Raw genomic sequence first — 21995 nt, 5'->3', positions numbered from 1 at the left:
GGGGCTGGTATGAGTTATCACTATAAATATGTGTTTCTCAGACATTTGAAAAAAAATGAGGCAACACATATGGGGCCTTTAAGGAAACTCAGTACTCCAAGTCCTTCAATCAAAGAGTAATGAAGGAATTTGAGTCAGGATCCCTTTAAGTAAAATAAATAAATAACTTCAGTCAAAGGTAGCTGTTCCTGAGAAAGAGTAAGACATCTGTGTATATGTTGTACCCCTGCCTCTGGGGAGCAAACTTCTAGGATTCCAGACTTTTGATAAATTCCAGATGTCCAACTCGCACACAGTGGGTCAGCAAGACTTTAGGGAATTGCATTCCAGAACTAAAATTTTCCAAAAAAGGAGTTTTCAATTGTTGACAGGTGTTAAAATGTCTTTTCTCATACGTGATTCCTAAGTGTGAAGATTAGCACGATTTGGAGAGGTGTAAAGAGGGCTCCTTGCTGTTCAGAGAGCCGTATGTATTATTAGAGCATAGATTGCAATGACACCTTGGTCCTCATTCCAACTCTCAGGTCCTCATTCCCAATCACCTTCAGATCACCATCCCTTACCACCCCAAGGTCTGCATCCACTAACATCCTCAATGTCATCATCCTCCTCCATTTTTGGCATCTTCATCTATCTTCCTTGCGACCTCATCTTCCCCTACCATCAGGAATCCTCATCCTCTACCACCCCCAGTTTCTTCATCCCTCATCACCTGAGGGGGTCTACATTCCAGACCACCTTTATGTTCCTAACCCCCTATCACCCTCAGGATTTTCTTCCACTAGCACCTTCAGATCTTCATCTCCTTTCGTCCTAAGGCCTTCCTCCATTGTTCAACTACTCCATCCTACTTTTTCATTTCTCCCTGTAGTCCAACTTTGTGGCTGCATTCTCACCTGCTTCCAATTTTAACTGTTCCAACATAGGTAGCACATCTTGTATAATGGCTGTCCCTTGGTGCCATTTCCCAGTCAGCTCCCAGCGCCACTCTGCTGTCTAACATCAAATCCCGTTTGAGACACAAGAACCTGGATCCAGTTCTGCCGGAACCCAGTTTTGCTCTATAACAGCCTGAAGTGTGCATTCCACCATTGCCCTTACCACCTAGTACTTCATAATCTGAGTGTTAGAAGCTAACACTCGGAATCAGGGCCTGAATTTTTCCGATGGTGGGGTCTTGCTTTCCACCATTCCCTGCTGACTCTGAGTGCCTCACAGCCATTTCACGCTCGAATGAGCATTCAGTGGCTGCAGGCGAGGCTTCTGCCCCTCACTCGGGCAGAAGTCCTGCCGTAGAGAGCTGCAGGCCAATCTGATTGGCCGCAGCTCTCCAGTCCCTGCAGCAGCAGTACTGCAGTGGACAAAAGAAGAAATGTAGGAGGACGTTGGAGCCTAAGTCCAGGCACCGGAGGCCCAGGTAAGTTGAGGGGGTCCCAGGGTGGGCAGGGTAGGGAAGACCTGGGGGAACGTGAAGGGGACAATTGGTGTCTTAGGGGAGAGGCGGGGTGTTGGGGGTAAGGGAGGTCCGGAGACCACCGGACTTTAAGGGGAGGGGTGCCCGAATTCAGAAAGGGGCTTCTGTTGGAGGTGCCCCCTCCCCACCCACCTTCCCGCCCGAGATGTAACTATGTTCTTTTACAGGAAGAAGAAGTTCAATCCTCCCACCAGCCTAAAAATTGCGGCTGGGCGGATTGGCCACATAAGGGCCTCAATTGGGGCAAGAGTGGGCTTCCCCTTTGTTTGCCCACCTCAACCTAAAATCTCTGTGTGGTCGGAGCAGGCAGGAACCCGGAGGGAATCCCATCCCTTCGATTTCACGCTCCCCCCGGACACCACCTAAAAATCCACTGGTCGGGGAGCGTAAAATTCTGGACCGTGACTTTGAAACAGCATCTGTCTGTTGTTGCTGAGGCTGCGGAGTCACCTGTGATGTAAAAAGGGTTTCAATACTTTACTGCAGGAAATGATTTTCTTGTCTAAATGTAACACAAGATGCAGCAAATGGAGATTCTGTATAATTTACGAGGTGATAATGCTTTGTAAAGCAGACTATTAAACACAGAGTTCAGATGTCTTGCTGTTGATTTTGTGTTTGACTGAGGGCAGTTGCTGAGCCCACGAGTGTGTGTGTGATTGTGCCTCTGTGCGAACGTCTCTATCTGTGTGCCTCTGTATAGGCGTATGCACTCTGTGTGTGTCTGTATGGTTCAGTAGACGCCATTCAAGACTTTGTTTAACATTTGTTTCAGTTGCTTGGGGTATTAGGGAATGTCTGGGAATTTTTTCAAAAAAGCACTCTACAATCTCCTCAAATCATGTCCCAGAGTATCAAGGATTAGTTAGTTAATTCATTGTAAAACTGCTTGGGTTGTAAAATTTCACCTGAAATTATGTGTTTGCCATAGAGTGTTTATATAAAATTTTCACTGAGGCACATTAAACCTCACTTCATGATAAATCTACTGCAGGTGTGTGGGCTGTGAAAGATTCCTGAAGTGAAGCAATGAATCACTTTTTTCACCTATTTAATTTCCTGTCAACTACCCTATATGTTTTCAGAGTTAATTTAACAAAACCAAAGCCTATAAGTAACTGGGTGCAATATCAGCAGTTACTGTCTGTCCCTTGACCATTTTAATGCAGCCATTGATTCTGCTAAAATAACAGACCAAATAATATCACACAAATGTATCAAATGATTGACTACTAATGTCACCTGGAGGTGGAATCTTCAGCAGGATTAAGCCTTCTTAAAAAAAACTCTCATAATGTAATGAGTTTACATTACTGATGGGGAGCTTAACCCCTAGTTGTATATGTCCAGGAAATGGTAGCACATTGTCTCAGTTCCACTCCAGAATAATCACCTGCGATGAGACTCCTGCAAACAGTGCCAATCCAGTGCTCTAATATATATATCTTGTACTCAGGGGGTATAATTGATGCTATTAACACTGTGGAGATTAGTGAGTGGCTGTGATGTTCTCCATCAAGGCCCAATGCACCACTAACCAGCTGTCGGAAAGTTGACGTTCTTTTCACCGGATTCGTTCTCTTCTACAGATTACCGGACTGGACCATGCTTCACTCAGGTCAGTAACCAAATGTGCCAAGGACAACTGAGTGGCATTGTCTGTACCAAAACACTCTGCTGTGCCACCATTGGTCGAGCTTGGGGTCACCCGTGCGAGATGTGTCCTGCGCAGCCTCACCCCTGTCGCCGTGGTTTCATCCCCAACATTCGGAGTGGTGCCTGTCAAGGTGAGCGCCTTCGTTATTTATTGAAATTACTGTCATAAGAGCTGAACTTTCCTTCTCAGCAGGTCCAAATTGGCCAGTGATGTTACCATTAGATTCCCACCCAAACTCCGTGTCCCTCTCTGCTCCTATCTGGGTGGGTATCACTTCACCGTCCCGCCTCATTTAAGTGCTGCTGGAAGGTGGGACCCAGCAAGTTGTACCATTTCCCTGACTTATGTGGCTGAGCAATGCAGTGCAGTGCCGAGACTGTGTGATCAGGGACAGTAAATACAGAGCCTATGTATTCAGGTAAATACAGAACGTGGAACAATGAAACAGAACAGTGGGGAGCGTCCCTTATGCCCAAGGAAGGTGCGTTCACAATGCGGCCAAACAGGTTGAGTATCAACTTGTAAACCCTGCCAACATACATCAATGGCAGGTGGTAAGAGCGGGAGAGATTTCCATCATGTGAGGGAAAGAAAACTGGAGCCCCTGCCACCACTGTTAATAGTTCCGGACTACAACATGCAAGTAAAAGTGCATGTTGCCACAGCAACTTGGACTCCTTCGGGGACTGGCTGGTTCAGTTGGTTGGATGGCCTGTGTGGATCAGATTAGTACCAACAGCACAGAGTTCAATTCACCTTCTGGCTGGGTTGGGTTTGGAACCTGCCTCCTTGCCTTATCCCATGGTGGAGGTTGTGGCACTGTGGGTTGGACCTGTCTTTGGGCACGAGCTGAAGAAGAAGAAAATACAGAGCCTGTGCACTCAGGTATTCAGGGACAGAATAAATGCAGTGCCTAATTACACGAGTAATTGGAGACAGTGTACATACCTAACTCCTGTACGCAACATATTTGGAGATCAAGGTTGGACATGTGATCACTCTAAGCCTGCCACCCACACGACTGCACATCCTGTGTTCAGATAGGAACTCCCAAAAGATTCTTCTGTGGTTGAGCAATGAATTAAACCTGATGTGATTTCTTTGATAGATGTGGATGAGTGTCAGGCGATCCCAGGTCTGTGTCAGGGAGGTAACTGCATCAACACTGTGGGATCCTACGAATGCAAATGTCCAGCTGGGCACAAACAGAGCGAGAATACGCAGAAGTGTGAAGGTAGGTGCAGCATGCTGTTGCAAATCAATTCATACCACTCTTTCTCACTGTAATTGTACCTGTCCAACCATCTACTTGCCCCTCCCTGAGCACATGTGGTTAAGGAGGTAATTTGCTGTCTATGTGCTGGTGACTGTCACCATCCTCAGTGTATGTTAGAATGCTACGGGTGCACTGAGCTTCTTTGTATTGCAGTATTAAAACAGAAACAAAAACAGAATGTGCCAGAAATACTCAGCAGGTCTAGCAGCACCTGTGGAAAGAGAAACAAAGTTAAGATTCGAATCAAATATGACTCTCAGAATCACAGAATTGTTACAGCACACAAGGAGAAATTTCAGCCCATCGTGTCTGCACCAGCTCTCCAAATGAGCCACTCATGTAGTGCCATTCTGCCACTTTCTCCCCATAATCCTGCACATTCCACCTTTTCAAATAATAATCCAATTCCCTCTTGAATGCCTCAATTGAACCTACCCCCTCCACCACACTCTCTGGCAGCACATTCCAGATCATAGGCACTTGCTGCTTGAAAAAGTTTCTCCTCATGTCTCCATTGCTTTTTTTGCCAATTACTTTAAATCTGCTCTCTGGCCCATTCTCAAATTTTCCACCAATAGGAACAGTTTCTCCCTATCTACTCTAACCAGACCTCCCATGATTTTGAATACCTCTGTCAAATCTCCTCTCAAACTTCTCATCTCCAAGGAGAACAGCCCCAACTTCTTAATCTATGTACGTAACTAAAGTTCCTCATCCCTGGAATCATTCTCGTGAATCTTTTCTGAACCACTCTAATTCCTTCATGTTTTTCCCAAAGAGTGGTGCCCAGAACTGGATGCAATATCCAAGTTGAAGCTAAACCAGTGTTTTATACAGTCTAACATTACCTACTTCTACTCTATGCTCCTATTAATAAAGCCTAGGATATTGTACACTTTAATAACCACTCTTTCCACCTGTCCTGCCACCTTCAATGATTTATGCACATCTACACTAAGAAGCATCTGCTCCTGCATCCCCTTTAGAATTGTACCCTTTAATTTATATTGTCTCTCTGCATTCTTCTGACCAAAATTAATCATTTCAAACTTCTGTACATTGAACTTCATCTGCCACCTGTCCACCCATTCCACCAACTTGCCTACGTCCTATTGAAGTTCTACATTATCCCTCACACAGTTCACAATGCTTCCAAGTTTTGTATCATCCGCAAGTTTTGAAATTGTGCCCTGTATATCAAGGTCTAGGTCATTAATATATATCAAGAGAGCAAGGGTCCCAACACCAACTCCTGGAGAATTCCATTACTAACCTTCCTGTAGTCTGAAAGACATCTATTAACCACTGTTTCCTGTCACTCAGCCAATTTTGTATCCATGTTGCCACTGTCCCTTCTATTCCATGAGCTATAACTTTGCTCACAAGTCTGTTGAATGGTGCTGTGTCAAATGCCTTTTGGAAGTCCATGTACAGCACATCAACAGCATTGACCTCATCGACTCTGTCACTTTTTCAAAAACTCCAGCAAGTTAGTTAAACATGATTTGACCTTGTAAAATCCATGCTGGCTTTCCTTAATTAAGCCACGCATTTGCCCAAGCGACTATTAATTTTGTCCCGAATGATTGTTTCCAGAAGTTTCCCCGCCACTGAAGTTAAACTGACTGGCCTATAGTTGCTGGGCTTATTTTTACACCCTTTTTTGAACAAGGGTGTAACATTTGCAAATCTCCAGTCCTCTGGCACCATCCCTAAATCGAAGGAAGACTGGAAATTATGGCAATGCCTCCACAATTTCCACAGTCACTTCCTTTATTTTCCTTTGATGTATCTCATCAGTCCTCATGCCTTATCAACTTTAAGACAGACAGTCTTATCCAATACCTCTTTATCAATTTTAAACCTTCAAGTATCTGAATTGCCCCCATTTTCACCATGCCCTGGGCAGCAGCATCTTTTCTGGTGATCTCAGATGGAAAGTATTTATTTAATTTCACAGCCATGCTCCCTGTTTCCATGCGTAAATCGCCTTTTTGGTCCCTAAACAGTCCCACTCATCCTTTGGCCATCTTCTTAACTATTTATATGCCTGTAGAAGACTTTGTGATTCCCTTTTATGTTGGCTTCCAGTCTCTTCTCATACTCTCTCTTTGCTTCTCTTATTTGATATTTCAATTCCTCTCTGAACTTCCTATATTCTGCCTGATACTTGTTTGTTTCATCCACCTGACATCTGTCATAAGCACATTTTTTTCTCCTTCATGTCAATCGCTATCTCTTTTGTCACCCAGGGAGCTCTGGATTTGTGTGTCCTATCTTTCCCTTTGTGGGAATATACCTTGACTTTGCCAGAACTATCTCCTCTTTAAAGGTAGCCCATTGATCAGTTACTGTTTTTCATGCTAACCTTTGATTCCAATTTATCTAGCCTAGATCTATTCTGAAGGTGGCTTTCTCCCAGTTAATTATTCTTACTCTGGATTGTTCTTTGTCCTTATCCATAGCCTACCTAACTTTATGATACAATGATCACTGTCCCCTAAATGTTCTCCTACTGGCACTTGATCCACCTCATTCCCAAGAACAAGGTCTAGCAGTGCCTCCTGTTGTTGGTCTAGAAACATGCTGCTGTAGAAAATTTCCCCGAAGACATCGCATGAACTCTTGCCTCCCTCTGCTCTTTATACTACCACAATTCCAGTCTATATTTGGATAATTAAAGTTCCCTCATTATAGCTATTCTATATTTCTTGTACCTTGCTGTAATTTCCTTGCAAATTTGTTCCTCTGCATCTTTCCCACTAGTCAGCGGTCTACATTGAGCAACATAATTGCACCTTTTTTGTTCCTTGGCTCTAGCTAAATAGATTCTGTCCTTGACCCATCTGGAACCAGCACTGCGATTTTCTCCTTAATCAATACAGCCACCCTCCCCATTTTCTTCCTTTCCTATATTCCCTGAACGCCTTTTATCTAGGGATATTTAGTACCCAATCCTGCCCTTCTTTGAGCAAGGTTTGTGTTATAGCCACAACATCATATTTAATCATGGCAATCTGCACCTGTAACTCACCAGTCTTATTTACCACACTCCGAGCATTCACATATATGCACAGTAACCCTGAATTAGACTTTATTACCTTCTCCCTTAGTCTGAACTCACCTAATAACTTAGATAGTAACAGAGTGGGAAATACTACTTCTCCCAGTATTCAGGGTACTTGGTATTGCTCTCTGATATTACCTCCTGGTTCACAGACCCCTGAAAGTTAAGTTAAACCTTTCCAAATAGCACTAACAAATCACCCCACAAGGCAATCAGTCCTAACTCTATTTAGGGGCAGCCCATGGGATCTGCAAAGGTCCCCTTCTCCCCAGAGCCGGTCCCAATGTCTGAGGAATCTAAAGTCTTCCCTATTGCACCATCTTTCCAGCCACATATTCATCTGCTTTTTCTTCCTAATTCTATACTCACTTCTGCATGGCACTGGGAGTAATCCAGAGATTACCACTTTTGAGGTCTTGCTTGCTAATTTCTGACCTAGCTCCCCAAATTCTGACTGCAGAAGCATATCCCTCCTTCTGCCCATGTCATAAGTACCAATGTGGACCACAACTGCTGGCTGTTTTCCCATCCCCCCTCAGGATGCTCTGCATTTCCACTCAGTGACATCCTTGATTCTAGCACCAGGGAGGCAACATACCATCCTAGATTCTGCAGCCGCAGAAATGCCTGTCTGTTCCCCAAACTATCAAATCTATCGTTATTGCTCCTCCAGTCTTTGTGCCCCCCTGTACAGCTGAGCCAACCGTAGTGCCATGGACTTGACTCTGGCTGCACTCCCCACATGAACCATTACTCTCATAAGTATTCAGTACTGAATATTGGTAGAGAGTGGGATGCATTCAGCGGTCTCTTGCATTACTTGCCTGTTTCTTATTGACTGTCTGGTGGTCACCCTTTCCCTCTCTCATTGCATACTCTTAAGCTGCAGAGTGACCACATCTGTAAACACACTACCACAAATCTCTCAACCTCACAGATGTTTCACAGTGACGCCAGCTGCTGCTCAAGCTCCAAAATCTGGAGCTCAAACTGTTGTAACTGATGACATTTCCTGCACAAATGGTTTTCCAGGACATGGGAAGTGTCCTGGAGTTCCCACATAGCAGTCTAGAGGTTGGAGCAGCCCTGCCATTCCTCTATCTATTAGTCAATAAGCCTTGCTACTGCCAATGAGCCTTACTACTGCTAGTAGACTTTACTGTTCTTAATAAACCTCACCACTATTAAGGAACCTTTACCAATACTAATAAACCTTACTAATACTAAAAGATAAGACTCACCAGCTACTCTCTGTTGCTGTCAATTAAATATAGGGGATAGGGAAGCTAGCTAAACACTTACTCATTTTCAGAATTGTATGAACTCAGACTTGACCGAGATACGGAGCCAGTTTGAGTATAAGAGCAGTATTTGGATAGAAGCTCAATTCAGAAAGTGTGTTAATAATCATGCATGAACCCAGTACAGAGTTGTCCCACTGGCTGTGTGTATTGATATTTGTTTTTGGCCATTTCAGATTTAACTAGATATACTAGAAGGTATCATAAACACAATTAAAAGGTCACAAACTAACCCTTAAAAACATAATCAGATTGACATTTTTCCAAGCGTATTGTGATTTCGGTCGTGTTGCATTTTCTGTCTTTTTGTACAGAGTTGTGATAGGGCCTCTATCGGGAACAAAAACAATCCACATTTGCCATGCATTCTGTAATCACTATGGACCATGGTGCTGGCTCCAGTGTAGGTGCAGCATCTTCATATTGCTTAATTTTGAGTAAACTCCTAATGGTATAGCTATTGGGTTAAACTCCTCCCCCTTTACGAGAGAGGAGTCTGGCACGGTTTCCTAGAGTTGTTGATTCAAGTCAGTGACTCGGACCGCAGTCCGACCGGAGTGAAATTTTTATGACTTGTGACTAGACTTGTCTTGGACAAAACTGACTTGACGACGTTCCTCAGTTTTAAAAAAAAATGTACTTTTTTAAAATCCTGGCACGACACAGTCGATCGATGTTACGGTACGAATCACGGCCTATGTCATCCAGCACAGGTTTTGTTCTCCTCCTGCCAGGTCCCGCCCATTGCCACAGATGACTGGCTGCTTTGGAGACTGGACTGCCAGATCCGCAGCAGCGATTGGCTGAGCATCTTGTCAATCAGGGATGGTCTAAGCGCCAGATTCCCCACCCCCCACTTCTCACTGACCTCATGTGAGGAGATGTCTGTTTGGTGGCGAGAGCGGGAACACCCGGAGCCCCGCCCCCAACCGCAACCGTTAGGATTGCCAACTGTGTTTAAATGTATTCTAGAGGTTTCACCACATGACTTACCCCCATGGTCCGGCCAGCAGGTCCATCCTTCTGTACTGCCTTCCTACGCCAATTGGAAAGCAAGAAGACTCATTACCCAATTGGATGATGCTTAACTGTCAGCCAAACAGTCTTTTCTCCCACTTTCAATATTTTTTATATCTGGTAAAGAGAAATGTTCAAAGAAAATGACAAAAAAAAACTATTTTAATGTCCCTATGACTTTTCTCCAGGATTGCACACAGCAGTGTCCTGGAGATTGATCTTCAATTCCTGGAGACTCCAGGCCAGTCCTGGAGGATTGGCAACCCTAGACTCGGCAGCACGCCGACTTTAAATCTGGCTGCCCTGCAGTGATAATATACTAGGGGCAGCCTTAATAAGGTAAGAGTGGGACTTCTGCCCTTCCGGGACAGGAAGTCCTGCCCTCGGGAGCTACCTGCCAATCTGTTTAGCCAGTAGCTCAGTGCTAGGAGTAAATAGTGGCCGTTGCTGAGATTACATGCAGTCCCCAGGAAGGAAGAACTTGGTACCGGACTTTAAGTCTGGGCGTTTTTGTCAGGCTGGATGCTGGGTTTTAGAGGCTGGGGGAGGAAGCACCATCTTGGAAGGGACCCTCCCTTCCTTCCTGACTTTATCCATGCAGTAAAACTTGCCAGGCTGGCTGTACTTCTCCCACCTTCTCCAGCCACACATTTTTTTTTTCTCTTTTCTTAAATTTAATGTCTTCTGTGGCAGGACATTTAAGCTTTTACAGCAAATTTACGCATGGGGAGCCACACATTATTGCAGTGAGATGGAAACAGGTCCTTAAGTGGCCTTTAATTGGACACTTAAGGGCCTCAATAAGCCTAAGGTTGGGCGGGCTGGCTGGCTGATGCCTTACCTGTGCCCCCTTCCCCTGTAATATGGAGGATATGTCACAGACGGGCAGAAAAGGCAGTGGGCCGGCCACCCACTTTATTTTACGTGAACTTCACCTTCAAATACGCCACTGGGGTGCAGTGAAATTCACCCCAGAGTTTCAGCCCAGTTCCCGCCGGCATGCGCTGCCCACCCTGCAGCCTGAACACAAAAGCTTGTCATCGACCTGACCCTTCCATGCCTGCCTCTGCTTCAAGCTTTCATGGCTACATGCCTGAACAGGAGAGAGATACAGGGGAATTGGACAGGAGAGAGGGGCAGGGGAGCAGGTCCTCAGCAAGCACAAGTGGAACCTCAGTGGTGTTTGTTATGTTCCTGTTTTGCTCAGCGAACATGGTCGCATGCCTATCTACTGGTAAGCGAGTTGGTAAGTAAGATACTGCAGATGCAGAGACCAATGTAAGATGAAGCACATGCTGTTTATTAACACAAGTAACAGAGCACCAACACAACGTGTGCTTCTCCAACCAGACTCTATCCTAAACTACCAATTAACATTGTAGCCTGCACTATACAGCAATTGGGTAATGCAGTCATGTGGTCAATCTGCTCACATTCTCTTAAAGGTGTATTGCACCTCAGATTACCTACATGTACGAACTGCATTGAATGCTGAAATGCTGAGGTCATTTTGGTAATTGCTTCGCATGTATTGCTCTCGCTAATCCTTTTATGCCGGACTGTATGACGTGAAGCCCACGGACAGCACGGCCTCCCAGTCCTTCCTGTCCTCTATCACGGAGGTCTTAGACCACAGTACGCGGGAGAGCCTAGACAAACCGCTAACTCCTGATGAACTGACTAAGGCCCTGGAGTCCTTCGAGAAGAGTAAAACCCCCGGAAGCGACGGCTTGCCGGCGGAGTTGTATTCGGCTCTGTGGGACTTGATCGGCCCAGACCTGCTAGGGGTGTACGAGAGTATGCTCCTGGCCGGTAGTATGTCAGAATCCATGAGGAAAGGCATCATCACCCTCATCTACAAGCACAAGGGGGAAAGGGAGGAAATTAGAAATTGGCGACCCATTTCACTGTTGAATATGGACTATAAGATTCTGTCCAAGGTCATCGCCAATCGGGTCAAATCCGCTCTGGAATTGGTGATTCACCCTGACCAGACCTGCTCTGTGCCAGGCAGGAAGATCTCTGACAGCCTGGCGCTGCTCAGGGATACGATTGCCTATGTACAGGACAGGGGTGTGGATACCTGCCTCATCAGCTTGGATCAGGAGAAGGCCTTTGACAGAATATCGCACACCTACATGGGGGATGTGCTCTCCAAAATGGGGTTTGGGGAGGGAATTCGAAATTGGATCCAACTGCTCTACACTAACATCAGTAGCGCAGTCTCAATCAATGGGTGGGAAACAGATAGCTTTCCGATTAAATCTGGAGTCAGGCAGGGCTGTCCTCTCTCGCCTGTCCTTTTCGTGTGTTGCATAGAACCCTTTGCCGAGTCCATCAGGAAGGATCCGGGCATAAGAGGAGTGACGATCCCAGGCAGTGGAGGCACTCAGGTAAAGGCCTCCCTGTACATGGACGACGTCGCCGTCTTCTGCTCGGATCCGCTGTCGGTGCGCAGACTGATGCACATCTGCGACCAGTTCGAACTGGCCTCGGGAGTCAAGGTAAATCGTGGGAAGAGCGAGGCCATGTTCTTTGGGAACTGGGCTGACCGATCCTTTGTCCCCTTCACTGTCAGGGCTGACGGCCTGAAGGTGCTGGGGATATGGTTCGGAGGGACCGGGGCATGCGTTAGAAACTGGAAGGAGCGAGTGGCTATGGTGAAAAGGAAACTGGGCATGTGGGAGCGACGCTCCCTCTCCATTGCGGGTAAGAACCTGGTCATCAGGTGTGAGGTACTCTCGCTGTTGCTGTACGTGGCGCAGGTCTGGCCCATTCCAGACTCCTGCGCGACGGCGATCACTCGAGCCATCTTCCGCTTTATCTGGAGGTCGAAAATGGATCGTGTCCGCAGGGACGCGATGTACAAGCCTCTAGATAAAGGGGGAAAAAACGTGCCCAACATCGCCCTCATACTGATGGCCACCTTTGTGTGCGGCTGCATCAAGCGGTGCGTAGACCCTCAGTACGCAAACACCAAGTGTCACTACGTGCTGAGGTTCTACCTGTCCCCGGTGTTGCGAAGGATGGGTCTGGCCACGCTGCCGCGGAACGCTCCAAGTAGTTGGACTGTGCCGTACCACCTGTCCCTGGTGGAAAAATTTATGCAGAAAAACACCTTTGACCACAAGTCCATCAGGCAGTGGTCAGCACGTAACGTCCTAGAGGCCCTGAGGGAAAAGGAGAGGGTGGACCCTGTGGGATGGTTCCCCGAGCAGACTGTCAAAGTCATTTGGCAGAATGCCTCATCGCCAGAACTTTCCAACAAGCACCAAGACGTAGCTTGGCTGGTGGTGAGAAAGGCCCTCCCCGTCAGATCCTTCCTACACGCCAGGAGGCTCACCCCCTCTGCACGTTGCCCTCGAGGTGGCTGTGGTGGGGAAGAGACTGTTGTTCACCTCCTTGTGGATTGTGCCTTTGCAAAGAAAGTCTGGAGAGAGATGCAGTGGTTGCTGTCGAGGTTCATCCCGAGCAGTTCTGTGACACAGGACTCTGTGCTCTACGGGCTGTTCCCAGGGACACACACCGAGACAAACATCAACTGCAGCTGGAGGATCATCAACTCGGTGAAAGACGCGCTTTGGTCTGCCCGAAACTTGTTGGTCTTCCAGCGCAAAGAGTTGTCCCCGACCGATTGTTGCGGACTGGCACAATCCAAAGTCCAGGACTACGTGCTGAGGGACGCACTAAAGCTTGGGGCAGTTGCCGCAAAGGCGCAATGGGGAAGGGTCGCTGTCTAAGACCTTTCTACCACAGCGCACCGAGAGACTGGGAACTGTTCAGAGCCCCTCGGGCTGTACAGATCAAAATGAAAGGCTGTAAATGATTGTAATATTGTTTGTACTGATGCACCTGGTGATACATTTTGTAAAAGTTTTACCTGGATTGTACCCTTGTAATGTTGTTTTTGAAATGGTTTTGAATGTGATTGAAGATTTTTTATGAATAAAGTATATTTTTACAAAAAAAAAGTATTGCTCTCGCTAAGCTATACAACAGCTGTGTCGCCACCAAAGATTGGATCGTTTAGTTTTAAAAGTTCTGAATGTTTGGTCATAAAGAGAATCTCTGTCTGTAAAACATGTGAAACAAAGGTGGTTCATGGCCCTCTGATGACACCAAATTCCATATGTCACCAAAAAATCCATCCTGAAAAGTAAATTTTAACACTATCTTTTTTTCACAAATTAAATTCAATTTTTACATATACTTATGATGGAAGAAATGCTGCTGTGTTTCGAATTTATAGTTCCGAATAACTTCAGACATTATATTGGTTGTAATATTGTTGTTGAAATCTTTCATCATGAATGACTGTATGAAATTCCTTGTAACATTTAGGCCCCTGTTAAAGTTACACTTAATTATCCTGACACTAATGTCAGAAAACTTGTGTCCAGAAAGTAAGTAAAGTTTATCTAATGACAGGAATGGGCCTACACCCTAGGATTACTATTGCTCAGTCAGCAAATGGAACAAAGTTATGGCTTCTTTAGCTTCCAGGTTTACATTTTAACCCCGATCAGATCTGCAGAGCACAGTGAAGCAGAAAGAGTAAGAGGATATGTTACTGACTTCCACTTTAAAAAAAAAAAATTGATTTGTGAGTACTTGACTTGGTAGAAAATGACTTAGGCCGGAATTTTATGACCCTGTCGTGGCAGGGATGGGGCCATAAAATGTGGCGAGCCATCCTAAACTCCATTGACATCGTCTGGACCATAAAATCCCACTGGTTTAAAATTCCGCCCTTAGTTACAACTCTATTGCATCCAGACCTATATAGTACTTGATATGTGGAAAATGTCAACAGAATATCCAATTCACACTGACTTCAGATTACAGTGAAAGCTCGATCAAATTGGAGTGGAATTAACCAGAAACTAACTCCATGTGAGAACTGAAGTTGGCTAAACATCACAGACTGAACTATCGCTCTCCACACCCCAAAAACACTCCACACACACGGCAGCAATTTGGACACATCATAAGCTGGATGTTGAATTGTGGATAAATGTTTCCCTTTGTCAATCACACCCACCCCTCATTCAACCTGCTGCATCTGGCTGAGACCCCACACACCACTTCTAATTCAAGATAACAGCATCAACAACAATTTATTTTTATAGAGCCTCTTTAACGCAGTAAAGCATTCGGACGCACTTCACCCACCCATTTTATAGCAAAAATCTGATACCAAGACACATAACAAAAACATAGAAAATTTATGGCACAAAAGGAGGCCAGTCAGCCCATCATGCCTGCACTAGCTGAAAAAAGAGCGATCTGCTCAATCCCACTTTCAAACTCATGGGGCAGGATTTTCCCTTTGTCGGGCAGGCCGGGGAGTGGCCGCACAATGGTCTGCCACCCGAGATCAGGCTCTGACCGCAAATTCACGCTGGCTGACCAGTTAACGGCCAGCCAGCATGAAACGCGAGCTGATAACTTCAGCACTGCCGGGGTGGGGGTGTGGGAGGAGCGTGAGCACTGAAGTGTGTGCATGCGCGGGGGTGCGCTCAGTGAAAGCTTCCTGAAGGTACAGAGCTGCTGCAGGGAGCTGAAGATTTTGAACATTAAAAATAAAGATTTCGAAAATAAGGAAAACATGTCCCCTCATGTGACTCTGTCACATGAGCAGGGACACGTTAAAAATAAGTTTTAAAAATTTTCATTGTTTTTTTTAATCACTGTTCGAAACCTCATCCCGCCTGTGGACTAGATTTTGCAAAAAATGCAAAGGCCGCTTGGCCTATTTGCCCACCCGCCAACCTTAAGGTTGGACGGGCAGGGAAAAGTTCACTTTAATTGATTGAGTAGTGGGCTTAACAGCCCTCTTAATTCGCTCGCCAACTCCTGCAAGCGCCCACCAACTGAAATATTGCGTGAGTGCGCGATGACATAGGGACGCTCGCCTGACATCATCACGTGCTATTTCAAGATCATGCGTGTCGGGCACACGCCTGCATGCCGAGCTGAAAATCCTTCCCATGGTCCATAGCCTTATAGGGGTTACAACACTTCAAGCGCATATACAACAAGTACTTTCTTAATCATATGTATAAAGTAATAAGGTTTCTGCTTCTATCACCCTTTCATTCCAGATAAAAAAGGTCTTCTTAACTCCCCTTTAGTTCTTCTGCTAATTATTTCAAACCTATGCCCCCTGGTTATTGCCCCTGCTAAGGGAAACATGCCTTTCATATCCACTCTATAGCAGTCCCCTCAACATTTTGTACACCTCAATTAAACCAGCCTCCTGTGTGCCAAAGAAACAACCGCAGCCTATCTAATCATTGCTCATAGCTAAAATTCTCCATTCCTGGCAACATCCTCATAAATCTCCTTTGTATCCTCTCTAGTGCAATCAAATCCTTCCTGTATGCAGAGACCAGAACTGTACCCAGTACTCTATCATTTTATACAATTCTAGCATAACCTCCCTGCTCTTATATGCTGTGTCTCAGCTAATAAAGGAAAGTATCCCATATGCCACATTAACCACATGTCCTGCTACATTCAGAGATTTGTGGACTTGCATTCGAGGGTCTCCCTGTTCCCCTGCACTTCTCAGTATCCGACCACTTATTGAGTATTCCCTTACCTTGTTTGCCCTCCCCAAATGCATTACCTCATGCTTCTCTAGATTGAATTCCATTTGTCATTTTTCCACCCACCTGACTGATTCATTGATATCTTTCTGCAGTCGACAGCGTTCTTCCTCCCTATCAACCACACAATGTATAAGGAGATATTAGCTCAAATGACCAAAAGCTTGTCTTAAAAGAGGAAAGAGAGGTGGGGAGTTGCAGGTGTGGAATTAGAGTTTTTAGCTGAAGGCACAGCCACCAATAATGGAACAATTAAAATAAGGGATGTACAAGAGGCCAGAATTAGAGGAGCACAGATATCTCGGAGGATTGTGAGGCTGGAGAAAATTATGGTGATGGGAGGGGCATGGCCATTATGTAATTTGGAAACAAAGATGAGGATTTTAAAATCAAGACATACCGGGAGCCAGTGTAGGTCAGCAGGATAGGGGTGATGGGTGAACAGGATTTGGTGTGAGTTAGGACATTGGCAGCAGAGTTTTGGATGACCCCAAGTTTACGGAGGGAGGCCAGCCAGGGGAAGCATTGGAATAGTCAAGTCTAGAGATAAGAAAAGCATAGATGAGAGTTTCAGCAGCAGTTTCACACTGCATATACATAGTGACAAAAGTACACACAAATGCAGTCTACATGTACGCAGTCTGAACAATCACAGTTGCCATGCCAGCTGCGCAAGAGGCTGGTCATTTAATGTAGTATCCCTGGCAATAGGTGGTCATTATTGCCTTAAAACTGGGACCTGATTACTGAAGGTTCAAAAGTAAAAATAGTTCCTTAAAGTGACTAGACGTTTTACATATTAATTTGGGTTCCATCCACTTCCAATTTAATAATAATTATCTGACATATTTCTTTATAATTTAGAATGATAATTAGACTGACTGAAATGCTGATAATTAGCCAAATTTCTGTCACCAGCCATTTATCCAAACTGCTCAGGTTATTTATTCAATGCAATTGGATCATTTCTTTGCAGAGGCAGAGACATAGGAACAGGCTGTCATCTGAGTGTGACTGGGCAGCACAAAACTTTTAATTTCTCTCTCTTTTTGAAATAAAGACAAAAATGCTTTTGAGAGTTTGTGTTTGACCTCTTCAACGTCAAGGCCAGCAACAGGCTTAATGTGACAGGATCATCATTTCTCCCGTTTTTAGAAGAATAATGTGTTCACTGAGCTTTAAGAGTCACTGGGGGGAGAAATTTGTTTGTGCAGCATCAGGGTTATGGGGAGAAGGAAGGAGAATGGCATTAGGTGAAATGCTCATCCGGAGTGCTGGTGCCGACATGATCAGCTGAATGGCCTCCTTCTGCGCTGTGAGAATTCTTTTTCCATTATTCATGACCTGCTCTTGTAGCCACAGTATTTATATGGCTAGTCCAGTTCAGTTTCTAGTCAATGGAAACTCCTAGGGCAGAATTTTGCCCTTTATGGGTGGGCGGGCGGGCCCCACCAGCTCGGCAGGGGGTGGGCAGCCGATCGTCGCCGCTGAAACGGGCCCCATCACCATTTTAAGTGGGCGGGCCACCCAACGGGAAGTGCTAAGCGCTTCCTGTGTGGGCAGGGGGGGGATTCCCCAACTGCCAGAGTGCACTCTTTCGCAGATGGGACATGTTAATAAATAACACAGAAACTTTATTAAAGTTTTTTAAAACCGACATGAAACCTTATCCCGCCGGTGGATGAGGTTTCATGGTTTTTCAGAAACATGCCGGGGCTCCTGGCCTACCCACCAACCTTAAGGTCGGACGAGGCAGGGCCTTTAATTGATTTAACTACCCTGTCAATGGCCTCAATTGGCCATTGACAGGTCGGCGGGCAGACAGCTGATCGCGCTGTCCCCCCCGCCTTCCTGAATATTTAAATGGGGCGGGATGATGTCATCCTGTGTCATTTTCACGTCGGCGAGCAGGCCCCACCCCCAGCTCGCCGACAGAAAAATTCTGCCCCTAGGATGTTGATAGTGGGTGATTCAGTGATGGTAATTCCATTGAATGTCAAGGGGCAATCGTTAGTTTCTCTCTCATTGGAGATGGCCGTTGCCTGGCACTTGTGTGGAGCGAAATGTTACTTGCCACTTGTCAGCCCAAGCCTTGATATTGTCCAGGTCTTGCTGCATTTAGACATGGACTGCTTCAGTATCTGAGGCATTGCGAACGGTGCTGAACATTGTGCAATCATCAGCGAACATCCCCACTTCTGACGTTATGATGAAAGGGAGGTCATTGATGAAGCAGCTGAAGATGGTTGGGCCTAGGACACTACCCTGTGGAACTCCTTCAATGATGTCCTTGAGCTGAGATGATTAGCCCCCAACAACCACAACCATCTCCCTTTATGACTCCAACCAGCGGAGAGTTTTCCCCTGATTCTCATTGACTCCAGTTTTGCCATAGCACCTTGATGCCACACTTGGTCAAATGCCGCCTTGATGTCAAGGGCAGTTACTCTCACCTTACCTCTGGAGTTCAGCTCTTTTGTCCATGTTTGAACCAAGGCTGCAATGAAGTCAGAAGCTAGGTGGCCCTGGCGAAATCTATGATTCTATTCCAAACACAGCAACTCCCCAGTGAATAGTAGCACCATGGACCACTACCTGCACACCCATGCAACATTCTTCAATTTTATTAATGAGAAATGCAGTGCATCCTCTATTCCACCTTGAGCTTTCTCCCAGCAAACTTGGGAAGCCAGGAGCAGATAACAAAAAAATCCATTGGGAACCCAGGACCACTGGCTTGCCATCACTTATATGCAGAAAGACAGGGAAGCAGCATTCCCAGTGATGGGGGGGGTTGGCTATTAAGGATGGGATAGACCTCTCCACCTCATTTAGTCCTGTTTTCTGCCACAGTCACTCTGGCCAATTTCATATAGAACCTCAGAGGAAAAGGCAGCTCATCATTTATAAAGACACATTCAAAACTTAATATAAAACAGGTTTTACTTCAGCTTCTGCCACATCTGTTTGATTGTGAATGTGCCATAGCCACCATAGTAGTTGTGGAGATGGGTTGCTCATCCAGGAATCGAGCCTGGCCAAACCCACCCATAATGTGAAGCTGCAAAACTCATCATTAACATGTGACCATAGAAAAGTTGTGGAAACAGCAGATTAACATTCAGCCTTTCTGGGCTGGAAATGTTTAGTAACATCCCCTCTCCCATCACTTTTCAGGATCTGAATGTTTTGATGAAAGGCCATCGATCTGGAAATTTGGATGGAATCTTCTCACACCCAGAGCATTGGGTTTGGGAGGCGGGTCTAGCGGCAAAATGGTGGGGAAAGGCTTCAATAGGGAAGCCAGGGAATTTTGCCAGAGGCTGGAGGCTGTGCTTCTCGGAGGCGGACTGACAATTGAGCCTATTGAGGACCCAATTAACAACTATCTTACTCAGGAATTGTAGGGACACACATGAATCATGGTACTTAAGAGCCTCTCCAGCTATAAGGAGGCAGGAACTCAACAGCAGGTTGCCTGGAGTTGGCATCCATAGAGGTAACAGTGTTTCAGTTCAGGAATGGTGAGAGTGATTTACTGTGGGAGTGATCAGCTAGAGACTGAGCAAAATTGGTGAGCTGATCTGGATGACATTGATTGCATGTTTTCCCACAGGTACAAGGTGTACATAGAGAGTGGGGGAGGGCGAGAGGCCTTGAGAAGTGAGCACAGCAGGTGACCATGGTGCTCTCAGTTTTGGGAGCTTTGTGAGGAGGAGCATCAGAAAGTGAGAGGTGCAGCCAATGGGAGCAGGGCTGTAACATCCCAGAGGGTCCAGAGGATCACGAGGGTGGGCACCTCCAGGGAAGCATCACTAAACTCCTATGCCAACTTAGTGCCAACTCATGCCAACCACTGTCCACACCACCCATCACCCTTTGCCCTTACGCCCACCATGCCAACTCACCGATGGATCCATGCAGGGAACTATAGCCCAACAAGGGTCAATACTCGGGGAACTATATGTGGCAAGTGTTAGTGCTCAGGAAACTGTGCCTAGTAAGACTCGAGCTGAGGAACCTGTAATCCAGGTGCTGTACCTCAACAATAGTCAATGCCTTCTGGGAGGAGGCAAGAGAGACAATTGCAGAGGAAAGCAAGATATTTGTCCAGATGAAGATGGAGCTGGTACTGCACTAAAACACTCCAAGTGTTGATAATTAATTATCTCCAACATCCACACACACACAATTGGGAAAGTTAAAATCACATTTAATTTTAGGTTCTAAATCTGCACACTGTATGTCTGCCAACCTTTTGTAAATTGTTCTTTTAGGTTTAATAAATAGATGAACTGTCACCTACTCCAGGACTAGAAATACATGAGAGATGGAGAATGAGAGAACATTGGAGAAGGTTGGGGAATGTGGGTGCGAAGGGGGGTGCAAGAATGTAAAACTGAAGGCAGCGATGTGGGGATAAAAGGGGAAATTTTAGAGATGAGGTTTAGAGAATGTGAGGCTGATGGACGGGTATGAGGGAAGACCCAAAACAAACTAAGAATTGGAACCAGGCAGTTAGTGTAAAGAATGAAAATGAGATAGGATTGGGGGTGGGTTGGTGGAAACAGTCTGAGGTGCGTAGAGGATAATTATTTTAAAGATGCAGAATTTTTGGGGGAGTTTGGAAATGGGGAGAGAGGAAGGAAAGCAAAAGCAGCAGCAATCCAAAATATATGGCAACAGGCAGGATATTGGATTGTGGCACAGGATGTGGAAGGGAGAGTGAGGCTGGAGAGAGAGTTTGTAAGACTCAGATTTTAAGTATCTGTGCTTGTGGGCGAGGCATAGATAGTATGTATGCATCTAAGAGAGTGAGATGTGCAAAAGAGTGACAGAGGCAAATGTTGCATTTGGGACTGACTGGAATGATCTGATCCAGTAACTAAGACAATGATGTTGTTTCCAGGGCTTCAGCATGTTATTAGTCTTATCTCCATAACTTACCTATGTTACAACAGCCACTGATTGATTGATTGAAGCACTGTGCATGGGCAGAATTTTGCCGTCGGTGAGCAGGGGGTGGGGCCTGCTCGCCGACACGGGATGACGTTGGGCGGAACCCCCGACGTCATCCCGGCCCATTTAAATTTTCAGGAAGGCAGGCCCGCAGCAAAATCAGCTGCGGGCCCGCTGACCTGTCAATGGCCAATTGAGGCCATTGACAGAATCATTTAAACAATTAAAAGACCTGCCCGTCCATGAGGTTTCATGTAGGGTTTTAAAACGTTTAATAAAGTTATTATGTAAATTATGAACATGTCCCGTCTCATGTGACATTGTGACATGAGGGGGACATGTTAGGGAATTTTTTTTTCTATTTTTCAAAGTGTAAGCGATCTCCCTGAGGCAGCACTTTGCCTCAGGGAGATGTGCGCTCTTTCGTGCGCATGCGCGAGTGTACTCTCGCTTTTAGGGAATCCCCCTGCCCGCCCACGTAAAATGGCGGCGGGGTCCCCTTCTCTGGCGGGGATCGGCTCCCCACCTGCCGGAGATTGGGTCGGGCCCACCCACCCAACAGGCAGAAAATTCTGCCCCATGTGTTTGACAGTGTCTGACCATGCTATATGAATGCTTTCTGTCCCCTTCTCT

The 21995-nt window shown here is 45.9% G+C and overlaps 1 protein-coding gene across 2 annotated transcripts in view; it reads left to right on the top strand.

Moving 5' to 3' along the window:
• Nucleotides 1-21995, top strand: part of fbn3 (fibrillin 3) — a 225098-nt gene that overhangs the window by 53427 nt on the left and 149676 nt on the right. The window contains exons 6-7 of one of the 2 annotated variants that reach the window (XM_078555790.1): nt 3064-3261; nt 4240-4365. In XM_078555790.1, the coding sequence (XP_078411916.1) occupies nt 3064-3261; nt 4240-4365 (324 nt within the window). Of the gene's footprint in view, nt 1-3063; nt 3262-4239; nt 4366-21995 lie in introns of those variants that run through there. The other variant, XM_078555789.1, reaches the window with a different exon arrangement.

This window comes from Cetorhinus maximus, chromosome 13 (assembly GCF_964194155.1).
Source record: "Cetorhinus maximus chromosome 13, sCetMax3.hap1.1, whole genome shotgun sequence".
NCBI lineage: Eukaryota > Metazoa > Chordata > Chondrichthyes > Lamniformes > Cetorhinidae > Cetorhinus > Cetorhinus maximus.
This window is presented reverse-complemented; position numbering and strand designations above follow the sequence as displayed.